The following is a 21,970-nucleotide window of genomic DNA, read 5'->3' as shown; positions in this document are numbered from 1 at the left end:
GCGTCATTATAAGGCTCTGCATAGCAATAAGTTTGATGCTGATTTTCCACCCAAAAATTAAATTCGTAAAATGAAGCTCAAAGAACTTAAATCTAAATTGGCTGCACAGCAACAGTTGATGGTGAAGCCAAGGTCACATTCGGTCAGTGCAACCATGGCATCCTTCAAGGTCAGCAACCTGATCACAAAGAAATGCAAATCTTTCAATGAAGGAGAATTTGTAAAAGATTGTTTTCTTGAAGCAGCAGACAATCTTTTTGAAGAATTTAAGAATAAGAAAGAGCTCATAGCTGCTTTTCAAGATGTACAATTGTCAAGAAACACCGTCGCGTTGTGAATAGAAAAGATGTGTGGAGACACAACTGAACAATTATTGGAGGATGTTTCAGTTTGTGTTGCTTTCTCACTCCAACTGGATGAGTCTACAGACATAAGAGGCATAGCCCAGTTACTAGTCTTTATCCAGATGGTTTTTGAAGTCTTCAAAAAAGAACTACTTGAAATGATTTAATTAAAAGGGAGAACTACCGGTCAGGAAATATTCAGCTTTTTCCATTCTTTTGTGACAAAGCGTAATCTTCCATTGCATAAACTTGTTTCCATCACTACTGATGGAGCAAGAGCAATGACAGGTGAGGTTAACGGTTTCATAGGCCTCTGTAGACAGCATGACGACTTTCCAGATTTCTTTTCTTACCACTGCATCATTCAACAGCAAGTTTTGGCAAGCAAGAGACTCAATACAAAGACTGTCATGGACATCACTTTCAAAATTGTAAATTCAGTTCGTGGAAGATCACTTCAAAGATGGCTTTTCAATCTTACTCTTGATGAAGGGGCAGTGGAAATCATTTTGCACACAGATGTAAGGTGGCTAAGTAGGCATAAATTTCTGCAAAGATTTCGTGATTTGCTGAATGAAATACGGTTTTTGAAAGAGAGGGGAGATGACAAAGCAGAGTTGGAAGATGAGGAGTGGTTATGTGATCTGGCATTTCTCGCTGACTTTACAGGCGAACTAAGTGAACTTTGAACTACAATTAAAAACAAATGCACTGGTATGATGATGAGTACAGTTTCATCCTACACGAGCAAATTTGAGCTAATGTTGACTGACCTTGCAAACAACACTTTTGATCATTTTCGTAATACGCAGGACCATCTGGGACAATATCCAAATTTTGTTTTTCAGAAGTATGTGACAGAAATCTGCTGTTATCCAGAAATTCAAAAAAAAGATTCTGTGACTTCCAGAGAACTGAAAAAGTTGTGGAGTACTTGCCATATCCATTCAAAACAGATATGGACATTAAGGAAACTGCAGCTGCTATCAGTAAAAATTACTCAGTGGACAAGGCATCTCTTGAAAATGAAATAGTAACCCTTAAAAATGACATTTTTCCCATGCTGAGCAAGAATCATTTTGGAAGCTAGTGCCTAGAGACAAATTCCCCAACTTGAGAAGATGCAGTGAAGCTGTACACTCCTGTTTCGGTTCAACTTATTTGTGTGAATCTGCATTTTCCCATCTGAAAATGACAAAGAGTACATAGCGTTCCAACATGACAGATGAACATCTCCAGGATTCCCTGAGACTGGCCCTCACACAATATTCACCCAACTTCAAAAAGCTGGTGGATGAATTGGAGGCTCAGGCGTCTAACTAATTAGCAAGAGCAAAGTTTTAAAGATTGCGCAAGATCAGCCTGGATCAATACTTGACCTACATTTAACACAAATTACTCAATAAAAGTTAAAGAAAGTTATTAAGACAGTTAAAGAAAGTTATAACAATAAAAATTTAAGAAAAACTGTTCGCAGTTTTTTCTGGATCTTCGTCTCTGTTTTGTTTTTGCTTATTTTGCTTACCATTTTGCTTAAATGACAGAAGGTACATTGTAAATGGGGGGGGCGGTGGAACCCAACTTTGGTGGATTAGAATCTAATTCAAAACTAATTTGAAACTTAATTTTCATGGTGGTAAATCACCAGCACTTTTGTCCGGAAAAAATAGATCATGACCTGTTCGAAGTTGGACATGCCTGGTATACATGACAGAGCGGTAGTTTTGAATACAATGTACTGTGCTTCTGAAATGATTGATAGCTATGCAAGATGGCATTTTCAAATCATATTTCGTCTTCCTGCTTTTCTTTCAACATATGTTTTTTCAGCCTGTGCCTTTTGTCACTATTACACCTTTTCACCCCAAATCTTTTCACTTGGCCTGACACCTTTCCATCCATCTTTTCCCAAACCCTTTGCTTACGTCCTCCCTCGTTTCTTTGTGGGATTTTTGGCACATCTAAAGCATCCCAGAGGTCAAAATCACCATCAACAGACTCTGTGAGAGAGGAAAAAGGGGTGAGAATGTGCCGAGAACATCAAGACACTAAGAAGGCCAGGAAGATATTGCCTCAGCCCAGAGAAAGGGGTACAAGGTAAGGGACAGACTGGCTCTTTAACTTACCAGGAAAGTTTTGGGTGGCCTGTTGCCTGCCCTGGAGGGCTGTTGGTGACCTGAATCAAGTTGTGCCCAAACCCCAGCTTTGCTGATAACAATGGTGAGGCCATTTGGCTCAGACCTGGCCAGTAGCAATGACAATGGGTGTCCCTCATTCTCTTTACTCCTGGCCAGCTTGCCCTTTTAATTTCTCAATCCCCCCTTGCATGGGAACTCCCAGTATGGGGGAGCCACTGCCTACCTGCTGCTCCAAAGAAGAGGAGGGTGACGACAAAGACTCCAAATGCTCCCATGGCTTGTCTCTAAATCACCTTTTCACTGTCTGAACGCTGGAGTTGGTGCAACAGGGCAAAGAGTGCCTCTGAGTGGGGTCAGAAGTCAGAAGGGCACTGAGTGGAAAGGTGGGAGGCAAAGAGGATGCCTCACTTTTTGGGACAGCAGCCGCTCTTTGGTGTGCAAATATTTGCAGCAAAGAAAGTGGGAGGAGGGAAGGGTTTACTCTCTTTCTCTGTATGTCCACATACAGTGCATTGGATCCAGCCAGCTGTTTTGCTAAGTGTTGTCCACTTCCTCCCTTTAGGACACTCTTCAGTGCACACGTTTTTTGTTCATGCAGGCCCATGACTAGCAGCATAGTGGCCAAATGGGACTCCCTCGTTTGTTTTTAACGAGTGGAAAAGTTGGATGGATCCAACCTATGTGTTACATAGAGATGCCAGCCTCCAGGTGGGACCTGGGGATCCCCTGGAATTACAGCTCATCTTCAGGCTACAAAAATCAGTTTGTCTGAAGAAAATGGATCCCCTGAGGGTGGACTCTGTGGTATTGTATCTCCCTGAGGTCCTTGTCGTCTCCAAGCTCCATCCCCAAATCTCCAGGAGTTTCCCAATCTGGATCTGGCAACCCTATCTCCCCATCCCTAGCTGATTAGCTGGGGGAGTCCAAACAACCCTATGTGTTAGTCTTTGAGCTGTTTTTCTGCAATGGTTAAAGTGCTGGACCCAGGAGATTTAAATCCTTGCTGTGTGACCTTGGACCTGTCAGTCTCTCAAGATTCATTTCTAACTTACAAGATTCATTTCTTCTGTTCAAGAAGCTTGCTTGCTTGGCATAACAGCCAGTGCAGTTCTAAAGCAGAGTTATGCCCTTCTAGATCAGTGGGCTTAAAATTGTGCTACTCTGTTTAAGACTGCACTTTTGCTCTAAAGTTTTGTACCATTTAGTGAACTCATTTAGATGTGTATGCCCCAACTCTTCAAGCAGATCCTGCAGAAAAGAACAAGTTCTATGCTGATCTACATTACAAGGTGATCATCCCTGGTGACTTCAATGCCAGAGTAGGTAAAGACTCAGAAGCCTGGAAAGGAGTACTTGGCAAACACGGCATTGGCAACTGCAATGATAACGGGCGCCTCCTGCTAGAATTCTGCAAGGAGCACCAGCTCACCATTACCATCACTATCTTCCAGCAGAAGAACAGTTTGAAGACAACCTGGATGCACCCACGGTCCAAGCATAGGCACCTTATTGACTACACTCTGGTGCGCCAGAGAGACCTTCGAGATGTCTTACACACCCGAGTAATGCCCAGTGCAGAATGTCATACGGATCATCGTCTTATACGCGGCAATCTCCGTCTTCACTTTAAATCTACACCCAGGAGAGGCGGTATCCCCTGGAGGAAGTTTCAGGTTGGCAGCCTTCAGTCAGCCGAAGTTAAAGCTGCCTTCCAGGCAAAACTCCAGACAAGAATTGAGGACCCCAGTTGCCTCACAGATCCTTCTCCAGAAGCACTCTGGGAACACCTAAAAACTACCATCCTGTTGACCTCTGAAGAAGTCCTCAGGTTCTCCATAAGGAAGAACAAGGACTGGTTTGACGAGAACAATCAAGAGATCCAAGAATTACTGGCAAAAAAGAGACCTGCCTACCAAGCACATCTTGCTCAGCCCTCCTGTCCCGAGAAAAAAGCAACCTTTCGCGCTGTATGTAGCAACCTTTTTTTAAAAAAAAATTTATTTGTATCCCGCCCTCCCCACACAAGCAGGCCTCTAGCGCAAGCTTCGAGACATTCAGAACGAGTGGTGGACCAAGCTTGCAGAGAGAACCCAGCTGTGCGCAGACACTGGTGATTTAAGAGGGTTCTACAAAGCCCTGAAGGCAGTTTATGGTCCATCATATCAGGCTCAGAGTCCCTTGGTAGTGCAGATGGCCAAGTGCTCCTCACAGACAAGGCATCCATACTGAACCGGTGGTCGGAGTATTTTCAGGTTCTCTTCAGTGCCAATCGCGTAGTTCAAGATTCAGCAATCCACCTCACCCCACTTTAACCAGTGAAAACAGAGTTGGATGAGATTCCCACCCTAGAAGTGACTGTTAAAGCCATCAGGCAACTGAAAAGTGGCAAGGCAGCGGGAGTTGATGGAATCCCACCAGAGATCTGGAAGCATAGGGGCATAGTACTACATAGCACACTTCACAAAGTACTTGTCACCTGCTGGGAACAAGGCAAACTACCACAGGACTTTCGTGATGCAATCATCATTACTCTACATAAGAACAAAGGGGAAAAGTCAGACTGCTCCAACTACCGGGGGATAACCCTGCTCTCCATCGCAGGCAATATCCTTGCTAGAATACTCCTGAACAGACTGGTGCCCACCATTGCAGAAGAACTCCTCCCAGAGAGCCAGTGTGGCTTCAGAGCTAACAGGAGCACCACCGACATGGTATTTGTTCTCAGGCAGCTCCAAGAGAAATGCAGGGAACAGAACAAGGGTCTATATGCGACTTTTGTCGACCTTACCAAAGCTTTTGATACCGTTAGCAAAAACGGCCTGTGGCAAATCTTGGAACGTTTAGGATGTCCCCCAAAGTTCCTCAGTATGGTCATCCAGCTATATGAAGACCAGCGAGGCCAAGTCAGACACTGCAATGATCTCTCGGAGCCCTTCCCAATAGGCACAGGTGTAAAGCAAGGCCGTGTTCTCACGCCAACTCTCTTTACGATCTTCTTTAGCATGATGCTTCAAAGAGCCGCAGTAGATCTAGATGATGACAATGGTGTCTACATCTGCTATCGCACCGATGGCAGCCTGTTCAACCTGAGGAGACTAAAGGCCCATTCCAAGACAATGGAAATACTTATCCGAGAGCTACTGTTTGCTGATGATGCTGCACTTGTCTCCCACTCGGTATCAGCTCTGCAGCATATGGCGTCCTACTTTGCAGAGGCTGCCAAGCTATTCAGCCTAGAAGTTAGTCTGAAGAAGACAGAAGTTCTCCACCAGCCTGCACCCCAGGAAGATTATAACCCTCCTTGCATCACTGTGGGTGAATCAGTTTTGAAGACAGTCCAGCAGTTCAGCTACCTGGGGTGCATCATCTCCTCAGACGCCAAGATCGACAAGGAGATTGACAATAGACTGGCAAAGGCAAACCGTGCATTTGGCCGACTGCATAAAAGAGTGTGGAGCAACAAGCATCTGAAAAAAAAGCACAAAGATCAATGTTTACAAAGCGGTTGTGATGACAACCCTCATCTACGGCTCCGAATTGTGGGTTTTATACCGTCATCACCTGCGACTCCTTGAGCGCTTTCATCAGCGCTGCCTTCGCACCATCCTCAGCATCCACTGGAGTGACTTTGTGACCAACACTGAAGTCCTCAAGTGGGCGGAGCTTACACGCATTGAGGCATTGCTGTTGAAGGCACAGCTGTGCTGGGCAGGGCATATCTCCAGGATGGAAAACCAGCGCCTTCCCAAGATTGCTCTGTATGGCGAACTTTCCACCGGCCATCGAAATAGAGGGGCACCAAAGAAGAGGTACAAGGACTCCTTGAAGAAATCCCTTGGTACCTGTTGCATTAACCATCACCAGTGGTCTGGCCTAGCCTCAGATCGCAAAGCATGGAGGCACACCATCCACCAGGCTGTCTCTTCCTTTGAGAACGCACGCATAGCTGGTCTTGAGGAAAAAAGGAGATTGAGGAAGAATCGTACTGCTACAGCACCAACCCCAAATCAGACTTTTCCCTGCAGCCACTGTGGCCGGACCTGCCTGTCCCGCATTGGTCTTGTCAGCCACCAGCGAGCCTGCAGCGGACGTGGACTGCTGCACCTTTCTTGAATCTTCGTTCGCGAGGTCAAGCCGAGAGAGAGAGTGAAATCATTTAGATGTATCAAATCTTTGGTGCATCCAGTCCAGTCTTTCTCATCTGACTGGCAGCCAGGATCTCAGGTACATCAAGATCTCTCCCAGCAGTTGTTAACTTGAGACCCTTTAACTGGAGATGCCAGGGGGGAGTTTCCGCTTGCAAGCCACATACTCTGCTTCTGCAGCTGCTCCTCCTGTTTTGCTAATCTTGGGGGTAATAATTTATACTCCATCCTCCATCTTATTCAGCAATTTCTCTGGTTTCTGAGGTTTCAGCAAGCGCTGTCAGTGTCCCCACAAGCACAGTTTCACATCCCTCAATGGATACATATGAAAGAAAAGAAGACATACAGTTTCTGGTCGATGGCCCTGAGTTCTGTAAATTAATGCTGCTTTATTAGAAAATATGCTATCCTTTTTTTTATACCTCCTATGTAAAAAGGTGATGATCCATTCACTGCGTATGAAGAAGTGGGTCCATGAAAGTGTTTACTAGAATAAAATTTTGTTAAGTCTTCAAGTTGCTACAAGACTCCAGCTTATTTTTATCCCTGGTTAACCAGTGCCTCTGTTCTGTCTTTAATTTTATGCTTTTGGGGAAATCTTAACATTTTTATATCATAAATTGTTAGGGCAATCACTTTTCAGAGTTCAACTCTCTCTCCAAGGGCTCTGCAGCCTGAGCAAGGGAGCTGTTACCTCTAATGATAATTCACAGGACTTTTGGGGGACAGGAGCAGAACTCCGCCTGATAGGGTTGCCGATCCCCAGATGGGGGCAGGGGATCCCCCAGTTTGGAGGTCCTCTCATAGAATTGGACCAAGGAACACACAGGAACACAATTCCAGCTGACTTGGCATCAGGGGGTGCGGCCTAATATGCAAATTAGTTCCCCCTGAGGTTTTTCTACAAAAAAGCCCAATGTGAAACAATGGTGATGTCATGGGGTCTGGCCTAATATGCAAATTAGTTCCTGCTGGGCTTTTTCTACAAAAAAGTCCCTTCCAGCTGGCATGCTAGGGAAAGCACAGCGGGGCATCTTTAAATGCCTCCCCAATGGCTTCAGCTTTCCTCAGCCTGCTCACTGAGGAAGGCATGGGGGAGCTCCTGCTGGACTTTTTCTACAAAAACCTTAAACCTTAAAGAAAAAGCCCTGATCATTCATATAAATATTATACATGTATTGGGGACAAAACCAGAAGATCACTGTCATATTAATACATATAATGAAGCCTTTGAGACAAGATGTATCCAGTCATGAGAGCCTGTGAAGGGTTCAGTGTACTCTTTGCAATGATAAACAAGGATGCCAGCCTCCAAGTGAGACCTGGGAATCTCCTGGAATTACAGCTCATCTCCAGAGATCAGTTCCTCTGGAGAACATGGACACTTTAAGGGGGGAGTACTCTATGGCATTGTATACCACTGAGGTCCCAAGCTCCATCCTTAAATCTCCAGGAATTTCCCAACCTGGATCTGGCAACCTTACATGATAATGATCTTCTGGTTCTGTTCTCAGTGCAACATATCATCAACATTTAGGTACCATGCAGTACACATATGAGCTACAGTGCCATATAAGGATCCGGGAGAAAGGTTTGAATCCTCACTCCACCATGATAAACCTTGCTGGGAGGCCTTGGGCCAGTCACACTCTCAGTCAACCCTTCCTCACAGGCTTTTTGTGAAGACAAAAGCAAGGAGGGCAGAACAGTATTGTAAATTGCTTTGTGTTTAGGGTTGCCAGGTCTGTGTTGGAAAACACCTGGAGACTTTAGAGTTAAAGCATACAACCAGCAATAAGTTCTGTGAAGGGGAAGGTAAGGTAGCAGGAGTTCTTGGAATGAAAATAAAGATTTGTTTCATTTTATTTATTTATCAAATTTATATCCCACCGTCCCCTAATGGGCTCAGGGTTTAACAAAGATTATCCCTGTTTCCTCTATGAAATGTCGGGATGTAGAGGCTGAGTAATGATAGATTTACTCCACTGAGTTCAGTGTTATATGTCTCCTCCAAAAGAGACTGATGTATTAACACAGAGAGGTACGAGAAAACAGGGCATTAAAATATATGAACAAAGGAGGAGTCAAGTTGCACCTTAAAGACCAACCAAGTTTTATTCAGAATGTAAGCTTTCATGTGGTCTCTAAGCACACTTCATCAGATTTGCAAAAACACCAATTGGCAGGGAACTTTATTACCTTTTATGGCTATGCAGACAAAATGCCCAAGCCACACTGTTTTATCCCATGACCACAGCCAGTCTGCATTCTTAAACAACAAACTGCATGTATTTCAGCCCACAATACCTGATCCCCTCATCTCATGAAGTGTGCTTAGCGAGCACACGGAAGCTTACGTTCTGAATAAAACTTGGTTGGTCTTAAAGGTGCTACTTGACTCCTGCTTTGATCAATTGCTTCAGACCAACACGGCTGCCCTCTTGGATCTATCTACATAGAAATATATGAAACTCATCAGGCGAAGCTCCCTATCACTGCATCTAAATGCTGGGGGTGGGAGGAAATACGCCTGCTGAATTTCTGCCAGTCATATTGCAGCTAAAGATGTCGGGATTCAGCCAGGGACAAAAAACAGCATGGCAACCTCTATGCTCTGCAGATCAAACCTGTGAGACGTAATGTCTTGGTTGGACCTTGTAATCAGGGAAAGTAATGTGTGGGGAGGTGCCGTTCCTTCTCCCTCTTTGCACACTTCTTTTGTGGTGGCGCTTTTTAAATCTGACCTGTCAGCAAAGGAAAATGAGGGTTGATTATAGGGTCTGAGAAGGGGCCTATATAACGAAAGAGTTTGTCTGCCAGCCCTCAAAGAACTTGCATCCAGATGGTGCAGCTTTTTCATCACCATGAGGCTGTCTATAACTTTGGGCCCCCTGATGATTCTCCTCCAGAACGTTCTTGCTCCTACAGCAGGCCAGGAAAGGACTCTTCGCTTCGTTACCTTGGTACCCAGACTGCGGGGTGATGCCTGGGGCTAGAATGCTTGGGTTCTCTGGGAATGGAGAAGGGCGTAATACCTCAGTGTACAAGGGTTTCTTTTGTTCCTTGGAAGGACTCTGTGGAGTTGTGAATGGACTACTGAAGGAAAGATGCTGAGCCAGGGTTCCTGGATGATTTTAAACATGAGTGAAGGCCTAAGGTTAGGGTTCCCAGGTCTCCCCTGGCCACTGGTGGGGGATGGGGGGGAGGGTTGTCAGCTTCTGGCTGGGAAACTCCTGGAGATTTGGGGGTGGAGCCTGAGGACAGGGACCTCAGTGTGGTACAATGCCAGAGTCCACCCTCCAAAGCATCCATTTTCTCTGTAGTTTGGAAATGACCTGTAATTCAGACCCCATCAGGAGGCTAGCATCTCTACCTAGGGTACTGGTAAGCTCCATACAGAGAAATTATCAACATGATGATCAGCAGGAAAATGAGAGGGCCAATATATTGCCAAGGGTCCTAAGAGAGGGCCCAGTGTGTCTCTGTATACGCTGCACACTGGATCCCAATTGATTGACTGGATTGTCTTCACCATCTCAATGATTAAGTAAGGGGTGTGGTATCCCACAGTAATTATTCTACCCCATTCTTCTGTATCCCAGACCACCAAAAGTCAGTTTGAATGAAAATTTATTACAAAGCAGCTATATAAGATTGAATTTCCCCCTAGTAGGGTCACAGCCATCTATTGTGTGTGTGTGTTGGGGCAGGGGTGGAGTGAAAAGAGAGAAGGAAACAGGAGGACATATTACATCAAGGAAAACAATCAAGGGTCCCATTTCAGAGGTGAAAATTTTTGGTCTAGTCTGACTGGTCTTGTAGGTTAGAATCTAAGAAGCTGTTGTTTCCTCAGTAGGTGTTGGATTTTCTATATACTGTGATTTCCCCACACACTTTTCCTTCCTCCTCAGGTTTATCGCCATGGTGACCGATCCCCTTTGGGCACCTACCCCACAGATCCCCACAAAGCAGCAGCCTGGCCTCAAGGCTTCCAGCAACTCACTGAGGTAGAACCTAGAGCGAGTTGAATTTTGTGTGCATCCCCACTGGTATATGTGAGAGAGTGAATATGATCTATGCCTCCCCCCAAATGTTAGGCAGATTCCCATCTTGGCATTGGGCTACAACAGGCCTCCTGTGCTGATAAGTGGTGCATCTATGTCTGGATTTACATCTCCTTTTTTCTTGTCCTCCTTTTCTCCCTTTCCCAACTACAGTTAGGTATCTTACAACAGAAAGCACTGGGACGTTTCCTCAGGGAAAAATACGCTGGATTTCTGAGTGCTTCTTACAAACCACAGGAGGTAAATAGAGTTCCTGTAGCTTTGATCTTTCTCCCCATAATCTTAAATTTGCCTGTATCAATGCATCCCCTTGTTCATATATAGTATGCATTGGAGAGCAGAGGCTGGAAGAGACTGACAGATACTCATATTGGCTATTCTTTGTAGCAGTGCTGCCCCTGAATCTCTCTTCTCTGATGCTGCTGCTTTCATAGAGCTACAGGTCACCACTGAGTTATGGTAGTGAAAAATACTGCTGTGCCGTAGAATTTCTTTTGCAGTCTGTTTTTGGATAGGTCTGTCACAAAACACAAGTTCTGTGATAGCTGTTATTTCATGGTGGTTAAATGGAGCTTCCATGTTCTGGATCCAGAGAATGCTCTGGATCTTCATCATGACAAGCCCAAACATGGCACAATGACCAATGTCCCCAAGTCATGCTGCAATAAGTGGCAAACTGTGCATTTAAACCATCATGTACAAAGAGGGTGCTGGTCTTTTTATCCAGTTTCACTTTGAACACTGGAGCTCACGTAAGGAGATAAGTGGGCAGGTGGGAAAGTGGAAAGTCAGAATTTAGAATTTAGCACCCTTTACCTATACTCCCCTTTTGTTGTGATCTCCCTGGTCACCAGCAGGAGACGGTTGGACCGCTGCCCCCCCTCCCCGTGGATGGGTCAGATAATCACATCAGTTTTACCTTTGAAGTGCCACATAACCTTTTTTTTTTAGACCTCTGGCACTAGACCTTATTTCCTTCCTTAAAAAAACAACACAAAAACAGGAGTCTCCATAAACCAGTTATCTGTAAAATAGGTCATAATTTTACAACCTTTGTTTCTCATAATTGAAATCTCTTTACAACTTAACTCACCAAAATACATGCAGCTTTCCTGCCATGCACTGGGACCTGGGGTGGGGGGATGGGGTGACTTCTGGTTTTGAGGCCTGGAAGGGGCTATGCAAAAGGTTTTGGGTTTTTTTGCTGGGCACAATACAGATGCCCAAGAGGCTGTGTTTGGGTTGGTGGGCCAGAAGTTCTGCTGGCCTGTACTATTTTCTATGGTTGCCATCTTCTCTCCCCTCCCCCCTTTTTAAAATGAGGCTCTTGTGTCTTTAAACCATTACCGGACAAACAGAAAGTTAACATATGCAGTCCTTCATGTTATGGAGGTGATGATAGAATAAGACCTTTTCTGTTGAATAGCTTCCTCTCATGGCAAACTCTACCAAAAATAACAGATGAGCTAGATTTGAGTCTCCTACTTTTCCCTTCAGGCCAGCCATGAATATCTTCTAGGGGCTACAATTGGACATATTTTTCAGCTTGTTGCACCTCATTAAAAAGAAATTGTTTGGGGAAGATTACAAGCTGTGAATCAGAAAATCCTGAACTCTTCTCTTTCATGAACCCACAAGGTTGCCTTAGCCACACAGCTCCAGTCCCCCATCTGTAATACAGGGACAACATTGATTAACCTCAGTATTTTGCATGGATGACAACTGATGCTAAGCCCCTTGAAAATTAAAGCATTATTATTGGTGCTATCATTTCAAGATGCTTAGTTTTCCCAAGCTTCTTTTATCTGACTACGAAAACACATAGAACTGTTGTACTAAATATAATTATATCTAATAACTGTAGCTAGATCTGATTCCAGTCACAAAAGTAGCAAAAAGCTATCTACAGACAATGTAGATATACTGAGGAGGATCCCAAAGTATGCAGGAAAATATGACTTTGTAAATTCACCAAAAGAAAATAAAACAGCCTGATGAATTCTGAATATGACCCAAGATACAAAGAATGTTGAGAACAGTTTTGAGTTATTTAAAGAGAGGGGGGTGCAAAAAAGTTTGCCTGCTCATACTCCTGGAGAAAACTGGGGACTGGGAGTTTTCCAAATAGTTCCTCTCCCATAATTCTCCCCCCCCCCTTTTCATCTCACTTGATTACGATTTTGTTTGCAACACCTTGTGGTGAACACATGTGACAAAAAACATGTTTGTGCCTGTTTCAGATATACGTTCGCAGCACCGATTATGACCGCACCATAATGAGTGCTCAAGCTAACCTGATGGGGCTTTATCCAAGCTCAGACCCTGAGACTGGCTGGAAACCGATTCCCATCCACACAGTGCCTGTTAGGTATGACAAGGTAAACGAGGAGGACACTGTTAGCCTGAGTTCTTTGGGAGGGACATTATGCTGGTTATGTAACAATACATGTCCTGTGCCAGAGCATTTTGTGCCATGATATGACATGATGATAGTCTAATGGATCAGTTCAGGAAGTGACACCTTTGAGCAATAAATGTTTCCCGCATTGTTTTGTTGCCTTCATCAGTCTTTTGTTTGCTTGTGCTGTTTAACAAACATCCAATCCCAGCTCCACTGGATTATTTTGCTTTATTAAGGATCTTTGCAGTTAAATGGAATTGTTTTATCATAGTTTATACTCAGTGTGCTGATTGACTGAACAGTCTTTCTCAGACATGTAGTTTGCCCAGCCCCACTCTATTACTCTGTTCACTAGATCCGAGTCCTATAGAACCTTAAAGATCAACTAGATTATAGGGCAGGGTGGCCAAACTGCAGTTTGGGAGCCACATATGGGTCTTTCGCACATATTGTGTGGCTCTCAAAGCCCCCAACACCCCGTCAGCCATCTTAGAGAAGGCATTTATCTCTTTAAATCACTTCTCCAAGCCAAGTCAGCCAGCAGCTTAAAGAATGCATTTAAAGTTAAAGTTGCTTTCTTTCCACCTCTCCCTCCCTTCCCATCTATACTCCCTTCCTTCCTCTCTCAAATATCTGGCATTCATGCCTTGTGGCTCTCAAACATCTGACATTTATTCTACATGGCTCTTATATTAAGCAAGTTTGGCCACTCCTGTTTTAGGGGTATAAGCTTTCAAGAGTCAAAGCTCTCTCCATTAAAACACTCTTGATAATAATCCTGTTGGTTTCTACAGAGCTACTGGACTTGAATCTAGCTGTTATATTGCAGACCAACAGAGCAAGAAATTGTTGCTGTTGGATTCAAATGTTTTCCATACTTTGTAATTTATTTGCTGATTGCCTGAACGGTTCGTAACATATCCATAAACTGCCTTGACTCAGTGAAAAAGGCAGACTATAAATGAAACTAATTAAAAATAACAACAAGATTTCATTTGGAATAATGAAAATATAAATCCTACATTTGCACTGTATTTACTTTTAAAATTCGATTCTCCAGAGAGTTACCATCCAATGCTACCACAATTCTTCATGGCTTCTGTACAACACTGTAACATCATGTTGTACTCAAATCTTTAGTTTCTGTTTGACAAATGGCATTGGTTGGACATTGCCCATTTTTCCTATTTGTACCCTACAGCTGCTGAAGCCACCAACACAGAACTGCCTACGATCCCAACAGTTGATGGAGGAGACAATTAATTTGCCCAGCTATCAGGCAAAGATGAAGGCTTGGAAGGTATGACAGAATGAGGTTAAGAACAGGAGGGAAAGCAACAACAAAAGAAGTTATGTGGGAAAAGTTTCTCTCCTATTTCACAGAAATGTAACATGAGGTAGTTGCTGATGAAAAACCATTTCAGTGCAGTGGGGGCTTTCCACTGCAACCATATCTTTAATTAGCTCTGGCGTAGTCTGCCCAAGTTGAGAAATACCCAGCCCACTGCTAAATCTTTCAAACGGTTGGACTCTAACATGGTTGTTTAGGACAGGAAGGAGCTGATCTGTGAATGAAGTCATTTAGGAGGGGTAAGGCAGCCATGTGGCAATGGCTTAGAGGTAGAGCTTCTGCTCGATGAGCAGAAGCTGCTCAGTTCTAATCCCCAGCATCTCCAGTTAAAAGGATGAGCTAGTAGGTGATGTGAAACTCCTCTGCCTGAGATCCTGGAGAGCTGTACCCAATCAGAATGACCATGATAATCTGGGGAGTCTGACACTGTGTAAAAGAACTTCATGAGTTTGTTCTGTGCTGACTACCCACAACAATCATGCGGAAGTTGTCAACTTTGGTTCATTTGTATAATTTGTCTATAATGTGAAGAAGACTGCAGATTTATACCCCGCCCTTCTCTCTGAATCAGGGACTCAGAGCAGCTTACAATCTCCTGTATCTTTTCCCCCCACAACAGACAGTACTTTCTTTAGTTTGTCCTGAATCTACTCCTGTTCAATTTTGTCGGTTGATCGTAGTGTTTTGGGAGAAGGAAGAAACCAAAATGAAAAGGCCAAGTGAATAGGAAATGAATAATTTGGCACCTAAATCTAAACAGACTAGGCATTCAACAGGCAGTTCTGGGAAATGAGTTCCATAATCAAGGTGCCACCTTAGAAAAGGCTCTGTTCCGTTAGCCACTTGTGTCACCTCTGAAGGCACAGATCTCCCAGAGAAGGGCCTCTGCGGATCATGTTACTTCTCAGGCAGGCCTGAGTTCCCAGTCTAATTATTCAACCTCTTCTCCCTTGCAGGGCTTCATAGCTGCTATGGCCAACTATACAGGCCTAAAACCTGAGCATCTAACCTTGAGGGGCCTTTGGAGGGTGCACGATTCCCTCTTTTGCCAGGTAGGGAGACTGCATCTCATCACAACTCCTCCCTCAGCAATGGATAACCTTCAATCACACCTTTCTTTCTCATTCTTTGAAAGAAAACCCACAATCTGAGTTTGCCTAGCTGGGCTACGCCAGAGGTCCTGACCACACTTCAGGAGATGGAAGCATTTAATGTCGAAGCCCATGTGGGAATGCATGCCAGCCAAGAGAAAGCCCGATTTACTGGAGGTGAGGACAGATTCCCAAGTAACTTTTGGAAGCAGTGAAAACAACAGGGGCATAAGATGTGGTAAAAGTGTCAAGTCAGTTTCATCGGATGACTCTCCTATGGCATTCTGCTGCTGAGTTAAAAGCCACCATTCTCCAACAAAAGAGCCTCCAGAGGAAGAATCTAACATTCAAATCCTCTGAATTCATAAGAAAACTTGATATGAACCGGCTAGGACTCAGTCATGATTCTGGGCTCTTTCCATACAACAGGTGTTACGTTTGATAAATCTAGCAAGATTCTGGCAGTCATGGATTACCACTGTGCTTACCTTGAATTCATTTATGTTACAGTCCACCTTTCTCATGGAGACTTAAGGCGGATTGCATAATGTGAGATCAATCAATAGGATGAAGAAACATCTAATAAACAATGTAAAGAATTAGAGCTGAAGAAATCTGTAACAAGGCATAAGTATCAAAAGTGACATGTTAAAGAATGCCAGTAACAGTATCAGTGGTGGAAAGTGCCATTAAGTTGCAGCCAATTTAGGGTGACCCGGTAGGGTTTACAAGGCAAGAGCTCAAGAGAGCTGGCGCCTTCACTTCTACCAGGCTTGCCATTGCCTGCCTCTGTGTAGCTTTCCTGGACTTCCCGGTGGGGGGGGGGAGGGGGGTCTCCCATTCAAGTCCTAGCCACAGCCAACCCTGCTTAGCTTCTGATGAGACTAGACTGGCCTGGGCCATCCAAGTCAGGGCAAGAAATGATATGTGAATAGAAACATAATGCAGTGAGAGCAAGATAAAAACATATAGAAACAGAGAGCACAGAGTAGTAGAACAGTTGTACAAATTCTGGCTTTGCAGAGAGAAATGTGCCAGGTTAAATCTCTTGACTTTCATGCACTTTTCCAAAACCCTTGTAATATATTGTACAAGAAAAAAAATCTTGTATTTGTGTGTATATCTGTCTATCTTTATAAGACATAAAAACATGATTTTTAAATTGTAAAATGTATTTCAGGAAAACAGTGGGGGAACAGAAAAGAAAATCCATGGGCTTTTGACTACCGTTTACTACTCCCTTCCCTCAGTGACTGCATTTGAGCATGTAAACATAATGTCTGGCAGCTGAGGACACACTCCAGTCACAGGGCTCATGCATGGGCTTTTTGTTGTCCAAGCAGGCATGCTACTGGTTGCCTCCTGCTGTAGGAGCAGACTGAGCTCTAGCAGGGCCATGGGGCTCAGCTTGGACCTTGCAACACTAACATTGCCATCAGGGCTTGTATGAGGTCCAGCAGCACAAGTCCAAGAAGTCACCACACAAGAGCCTGTGTGTGTGTGCACGCTTATTACCTTCTCTGGTATCACTTCTGGACAGCAGCAAGGTGAGCCACAGCAGCCCTTCTCCTTGCGCCATCAGAGAACAAGCCTTGTTTGTGCTTCTGACAAAATCCATGAAAGCTTGTGCTACAAATCTGTTTTATGTTCATTCTCCTTTTTGCTGTTACGGATGGATGTGTTGTTGGATGGCACCTCCAAGTGGCAGGAGCTGGTATTTCACATGCTGGATGAGTCTGAGATACAGCTTCTGAAAGGCCAGGTCCACTCTCATTTTTCTTCCAGGCTTGCCACAGTGCTGTCTGATGTGAGGCAGAACTTGCCCCTGCCTGTGGTTTACAGAGTTGGTGCTGCTGTGTCTCTTGATCTGCATTCTCTCCCCATTTGCAGGGCTGCTCCTGAGTGCCATTCTGAGCAACTTCTCCAAGGCTGTGTGCAGAGATCTGCCCCTGAAGATGCTCATGTATTCTGCAGTAAGTCCTTCCCTGCTGAATGTTTCAAAGGGCCAGATGGAAAGGCACAGATAGTCAAGGATCTCTAGGGATTTATTTACATTTACACTCCACTTTTTTCCCTAATGGGGACAAATGTTCCCTCTAAGCTGCAGTCTTGTGAGTAAAAATTCTGCTTCGTGAGCCAGTGGCATTAAAGTTGTGGGCTAATGCATAAATTAGTGTGCTCTGGGGTCATCCTTCCTGAGCTAAGACAAAAATGTGTGAGCTAGCTCACACTAACAGCTTAGAGGGAACACTGACTTGGACTCAAAGTAGCTTACAGGGTTCTCCTTTCCTCCATTTTATCCTTACAACATCTCTGACCCAAGGTTACCCAACAAGCTTCCATAACAGCAGAAATTCAAATGCAGATCCCACTCTAACCACTACACTACACTTGCTGTATTTGAATATTGCTTTCCAATGCCTTGTTGTAAATTCTTGTACTTACAGAAACCCTGTAAGGCAGTAATGCACGAATAGCTTTGTTAGCCTGTAACAGCAAAAACTGACCAGTCTTGTGCATCTTCAAGTCAAATGAGTTTGCTTTCAGACTAGAGATCGTTAGATGCTTTTTCATATATGTGAATGTGATGTGCGTCTGACAAAGAGAGCTTTGGTCCACAAAACCTTACGCCAAAATAACAATTTGCTAGTCTTTAAGGTGGCACAAAACTGTCATTCATTTTCCCTGTAAGATAAGTCAATATTATTATCCCCCTATTACAGATAAGGGACTAAGCCTAAAAGAGCGTGATGCAGGAATAAAAATCCAAAGCTAGGCACCAATAATTTATTTATAATTATTGGTGCCTAGCTTTGAATTTTTATTCCTGATTTTCTGTACTATTATGTCTATGAATGTGTGCAAAAGGTCTGTGAATGTGTGAGTGATGCACCCAAGGTGGCATTTGAACTAGGGATTACTTGATCCACAGATCTGTGACCTAGCTACTAGTTTGGTGTAGTGGTAAGAGTGGAGGACTCTAATCTGGAGAACTGGTTTTGATTCCCCACTCCTCCACATGCAGCTGCTGGGTGAACTTGGGCCATCCAGTTCTCTCAGACCTGTTCTCTCAGCCCCACCTGCCTTATAGGGTGTCTGTAGCAGGGAAGGGGAAAAGATGCTCTGAGACTCCAAGTGAAGGACAGGGCATAAATCCAATCTCTTCTTCTACTAAGGCCTCTCAATTGAGGACAGAACTCCAAGCTGTCTCTGCACAGAACTGTGCAAACGATAGTTTTCAAGGGTACTGAAATGTCTGAGAACTGTTGTCTTCTCTCCGAATGAAACCTGCAAATTCAAGATCCCATTAACAGCATGAAGGCAAGGGTGTGTGTGTTAGACAATATCCCTCCTCAAAGGTGATGGTGGAATATTATAGACCAGTCTGCCATTGGATTAGAATACAACTCAGTTGACTGAAGAATTGCAGATTTTTACCCCACCCTTCTCTCTGAATCAGACTGGCTTACAATCTCTTTTATCTTCCTCCCCCACAACAGACACCCTGTGAGGTGGGTGGGGCTGAGAGGGCTCTCCCAGAAGCTGCCCTTTCAAGGACAACTCTTGCAAGAGCTATGGCTGGCCCAAGGCCATTCCAGCAGGTGCAAGTGGAGGAATGTGGAATCAAACCCGGTTCTCCCAGATAAGAGTCTACGCACTTAACCACACCACCAAACTGGCTCTCCAAACAGGCTGTAGATGGGTGAACCTCTCACTACACCAAACAGGCTGTAGATGGGTGAACCTACTATTTTAGGTAGGGAGGAAGGTACCCGAGTGTATTCCAATATGTACAATCACATTTTGATAAATTATTTCTGCTCTCCTGTCCTGTTTTAGCATGACAGTACCTTAATTGCCCTGCAAGGGGCGCTGGGCATTTACAATGGTCACCCTCCACCATACGCTGCCTGCCACGGATTCGAGTTCTACCAAGAAAGCAATGAGTATGTCTACTTGATTATTTTTACTTAGAAACATGGTGCTTAGGTATGCCCTGTGAAGATAATCCTGTAGCTACACAGAAATAATAGATGTAGGCATCATGGTGAGGACTTTGCGGGCACACTCAGAGGAGCCAGACATTGATACTGGCTGATAACTCCATCTCCTGCCATCAACTTTGTTTTAAAAATTAGGAGTTTCCAGCTCTTGAGGCTAAGAGGGAGGGCTGTGTACACTACCTATCTGCATCATAAGCCAAGAAAAACCTATCAATCTTCCCATCTCAAGCAACCACATACACTATACACAACAGCTGTTTTTGAGCAGGCTGCAGTATTGTTTAAAGCAGATATTTTCATTCCCTTTAGTCCAATATTTGTTTCTAACTTTTATACATTGTTTCCTGTGGAAAAGCACCATGCATAATTGACACGGAATTCTCTGCCAGATGTTAAGGGCTTTACAAGGCAACCAGGGAAATCCAGAGGGGGCTAAGCCATGACAGTTAAGTGGAATCTCCATTTTCAGAGGCAATGTACCTCAGTGGGGGAGGGGAAGCACTACTTCTTCTCTCCCCACTTGGGAACCTTCCCAACACGTCTAGTTGGCCTCTGCAACCAAATGTTGGATTAGACTGATGTTCAGATTGGTCCAGGAGGGCTTTTCTCATGTTCCTGACTAGCAACCCTTTGTGGTAGAGGTTAGGCTGAAACAGTGATTGACTCAATGCTACCAAGTAAAATTTTAGATTCGGAACAGAGAGAGGTTAAAGAGGAAGCTGTGGAAGACTTTTAGGGCTGGGCTTGAAGGAAAGCACCACGTATCTTGAGGCACTGTGACCACTGGCGCTGAGAAGCACCTTCAACTGAGCTTTCCCATTTTTCTCCTCTTGTTCCAGTTCATTCAGTGTGTCCATGTTCTATCGCAATGAAAGTGGCCAGCAACCCCACACATTAGCCTTACCTGGCTGCCCCACACCTTGCCCCCTGCCGCTCTTCATTCGCCTTACACGTAGGGTTATGCCTCAGGACTGGGAAGCTGAATGTCAAAACCCGCAAGGAGGGCCAGGTAAGAACAGAGACTGCATCATAAGAACATAAGAGAAGCCATATTGGATCAGGCCAATGGCCCATCCAGCCCAACACTCTGTCACAGTGGCAAAAAAACCCGGGCGCCATCAGGAGGTCCATCAGTGGGGCACTAGAAACATCCGCTCCCGCCTTTGTTTTCCCTCCTTGGGATAGAGGAGTCAGGCAAAGCCCACTTACACCCATTCCCTCACTTGTTTGCAGGACGCACCATAACTGCTTTGGCTGTCGTAGTGGGTCTGCTGAGTGTGGCATTTGTTGGTGTTTGTGTCTTGTACTGGAGGAGGTGAGAAGATGGACCAACAGCAACAAGGAAAGCCCCATACCAAAATAAAGACAGCCATCTTTGTTTTTTGTAAAAAGTGCGGCTTTATAGTGGCCTACTAGGCCCTAGCGTGAGGGATGCTGGGAGAAGTGGCTCATAGTCAAGGAGCCAGCTCTTTTGTGCTGCAGTAGGAGAGATTAGTATAATTTTTTTCTTTCCTCCCCCTCCTCCAAGGAGTCTTGACTGAATATACTGTTCTCCCTTCCTCTACATTCTTCTCATAATCATCCTGTAACATAGTCAGCCCAACATCTCTCTCTCTCTCTCGGCTTGACTTCGCGAACGAAGATTTAAGAAGGGTGCAGTAGTCCACGTCTGCTGCAGGCTCGCTGGTGGCTGACAAGACCAATGCGGGACAGGCAGATCCGGCCACAGTAGCTGCAGGGAAAAGTCTGATTTGGGGTTGGTGCTGTAGCAGTGCGATTCTTCCTCAATCTCCTTTTGTCCTCAAGACCAGCTATGCATGCGTTCTCAAAGGAAGAGACAGCCTGGTGGATGGTATGCCTCCATGCTTTGCGATCTGAGGCTAGGTCAGACCACTGGCGATGGTTAATGCAACAGGTACCAAGGGATTTCTTCAAGGAGTCCTTGTACCTCTTTGGTGCCCCTCTATTTCGATGGCCAGTGGGAAGTTCGCCATACAGGGCAATCTTGGGAAGGCGGTGGTTTTCCATCCTAGAAATATGCCCTGCCCAGCGCAGCTACGTCTTCAACAGCCCAACATCACTTACCCCAAAAATGATGTCTTCCCGGTCACTACTCATTCACTACTTCCCCTACTGACTGTAAAAGGTAAAGGTAATCTCCTGTGCAAGTACTAGTCGTTTCTGACTCTGGGGTGATGTTGCTTTCACATTTTCATGGCAGACTTTTTTAACGGGGTGGTTTGCCATTGCCTTCCCCAGTCATCTACACTTTCCCCCCAGCAAGCTGGGTACTCATTTTACAGACCTCTGAAGGATGGAAGGCTGAGTCAACCTTGAGCCAACTACCTGAACCCAGCTTCCGCAGAATTGAACTCAAGTCGTGAGTAGAGCTTGGACTGTAGTACTGAAGCTTTACCACTTTGTGCCACAGG

General features: G+C 44.7%; 1 protein-coding gene across 1 annotated transcript; it reads left to right on the top strand.

The window, feature by feature from the left end:
* The first annotated feature begins 9,353 nt into the window (after window positions 1-9,353).
* Window positions 9,354-20,916, top strand: ACP4 (acid phosphatase 4). Its single transcript, XM_060255904.1, has 11 exons — window positions 9,354-9,590; window positions 10,539-10,634; window positions 10,845-10,931; window positions 12,932-13,069; window positions 14,294-14,392; window positions 15,400-15,495; window positions 15,579-15,711; window positions 17,425-17,507; window positions 19,375-19,481; window positions 20,378-20,547; window positions 20,772-20,916. Exons 1-11 carry the CDS (start codon window positions 9,492-9,494, stop codon window positions 20,855-20,857), a joined length of 1,194 nt encoding a protein of 397 aa, XP_060111887.1. The 5' UTR covers window positions 9,354-9,491; the 3' UTR covers window positions 20,858-20,916.
* The last annotated feature ends 1,054 nt before the right edge of the window (window positions 20,917-21,970 follow it).

The sequence above is a fragment of the Heteronotia binoei genome, chromosome 15 (genome assembly GCF_032191835.1).
Source record: "Heteronotia binoei isolate CCM8104 ecotype False Entrance Well chromosome 15, APGP_CSIRO_Hbin_v1, whole genome shotgun sequence".
Classification (NCBI taxonomy): domain Eukaryota; kingdom Metazoa; phylum Chordata; class Lepidosauria; order Squamata; family Gekkonidae; genus Heteronotia; species Heteronotia binoei.
The sequence above is the reverse complement of the archived record's forward strand: the minus strand, read 5'-3'. Positions and strand labels throughout refer to the sequence as shown.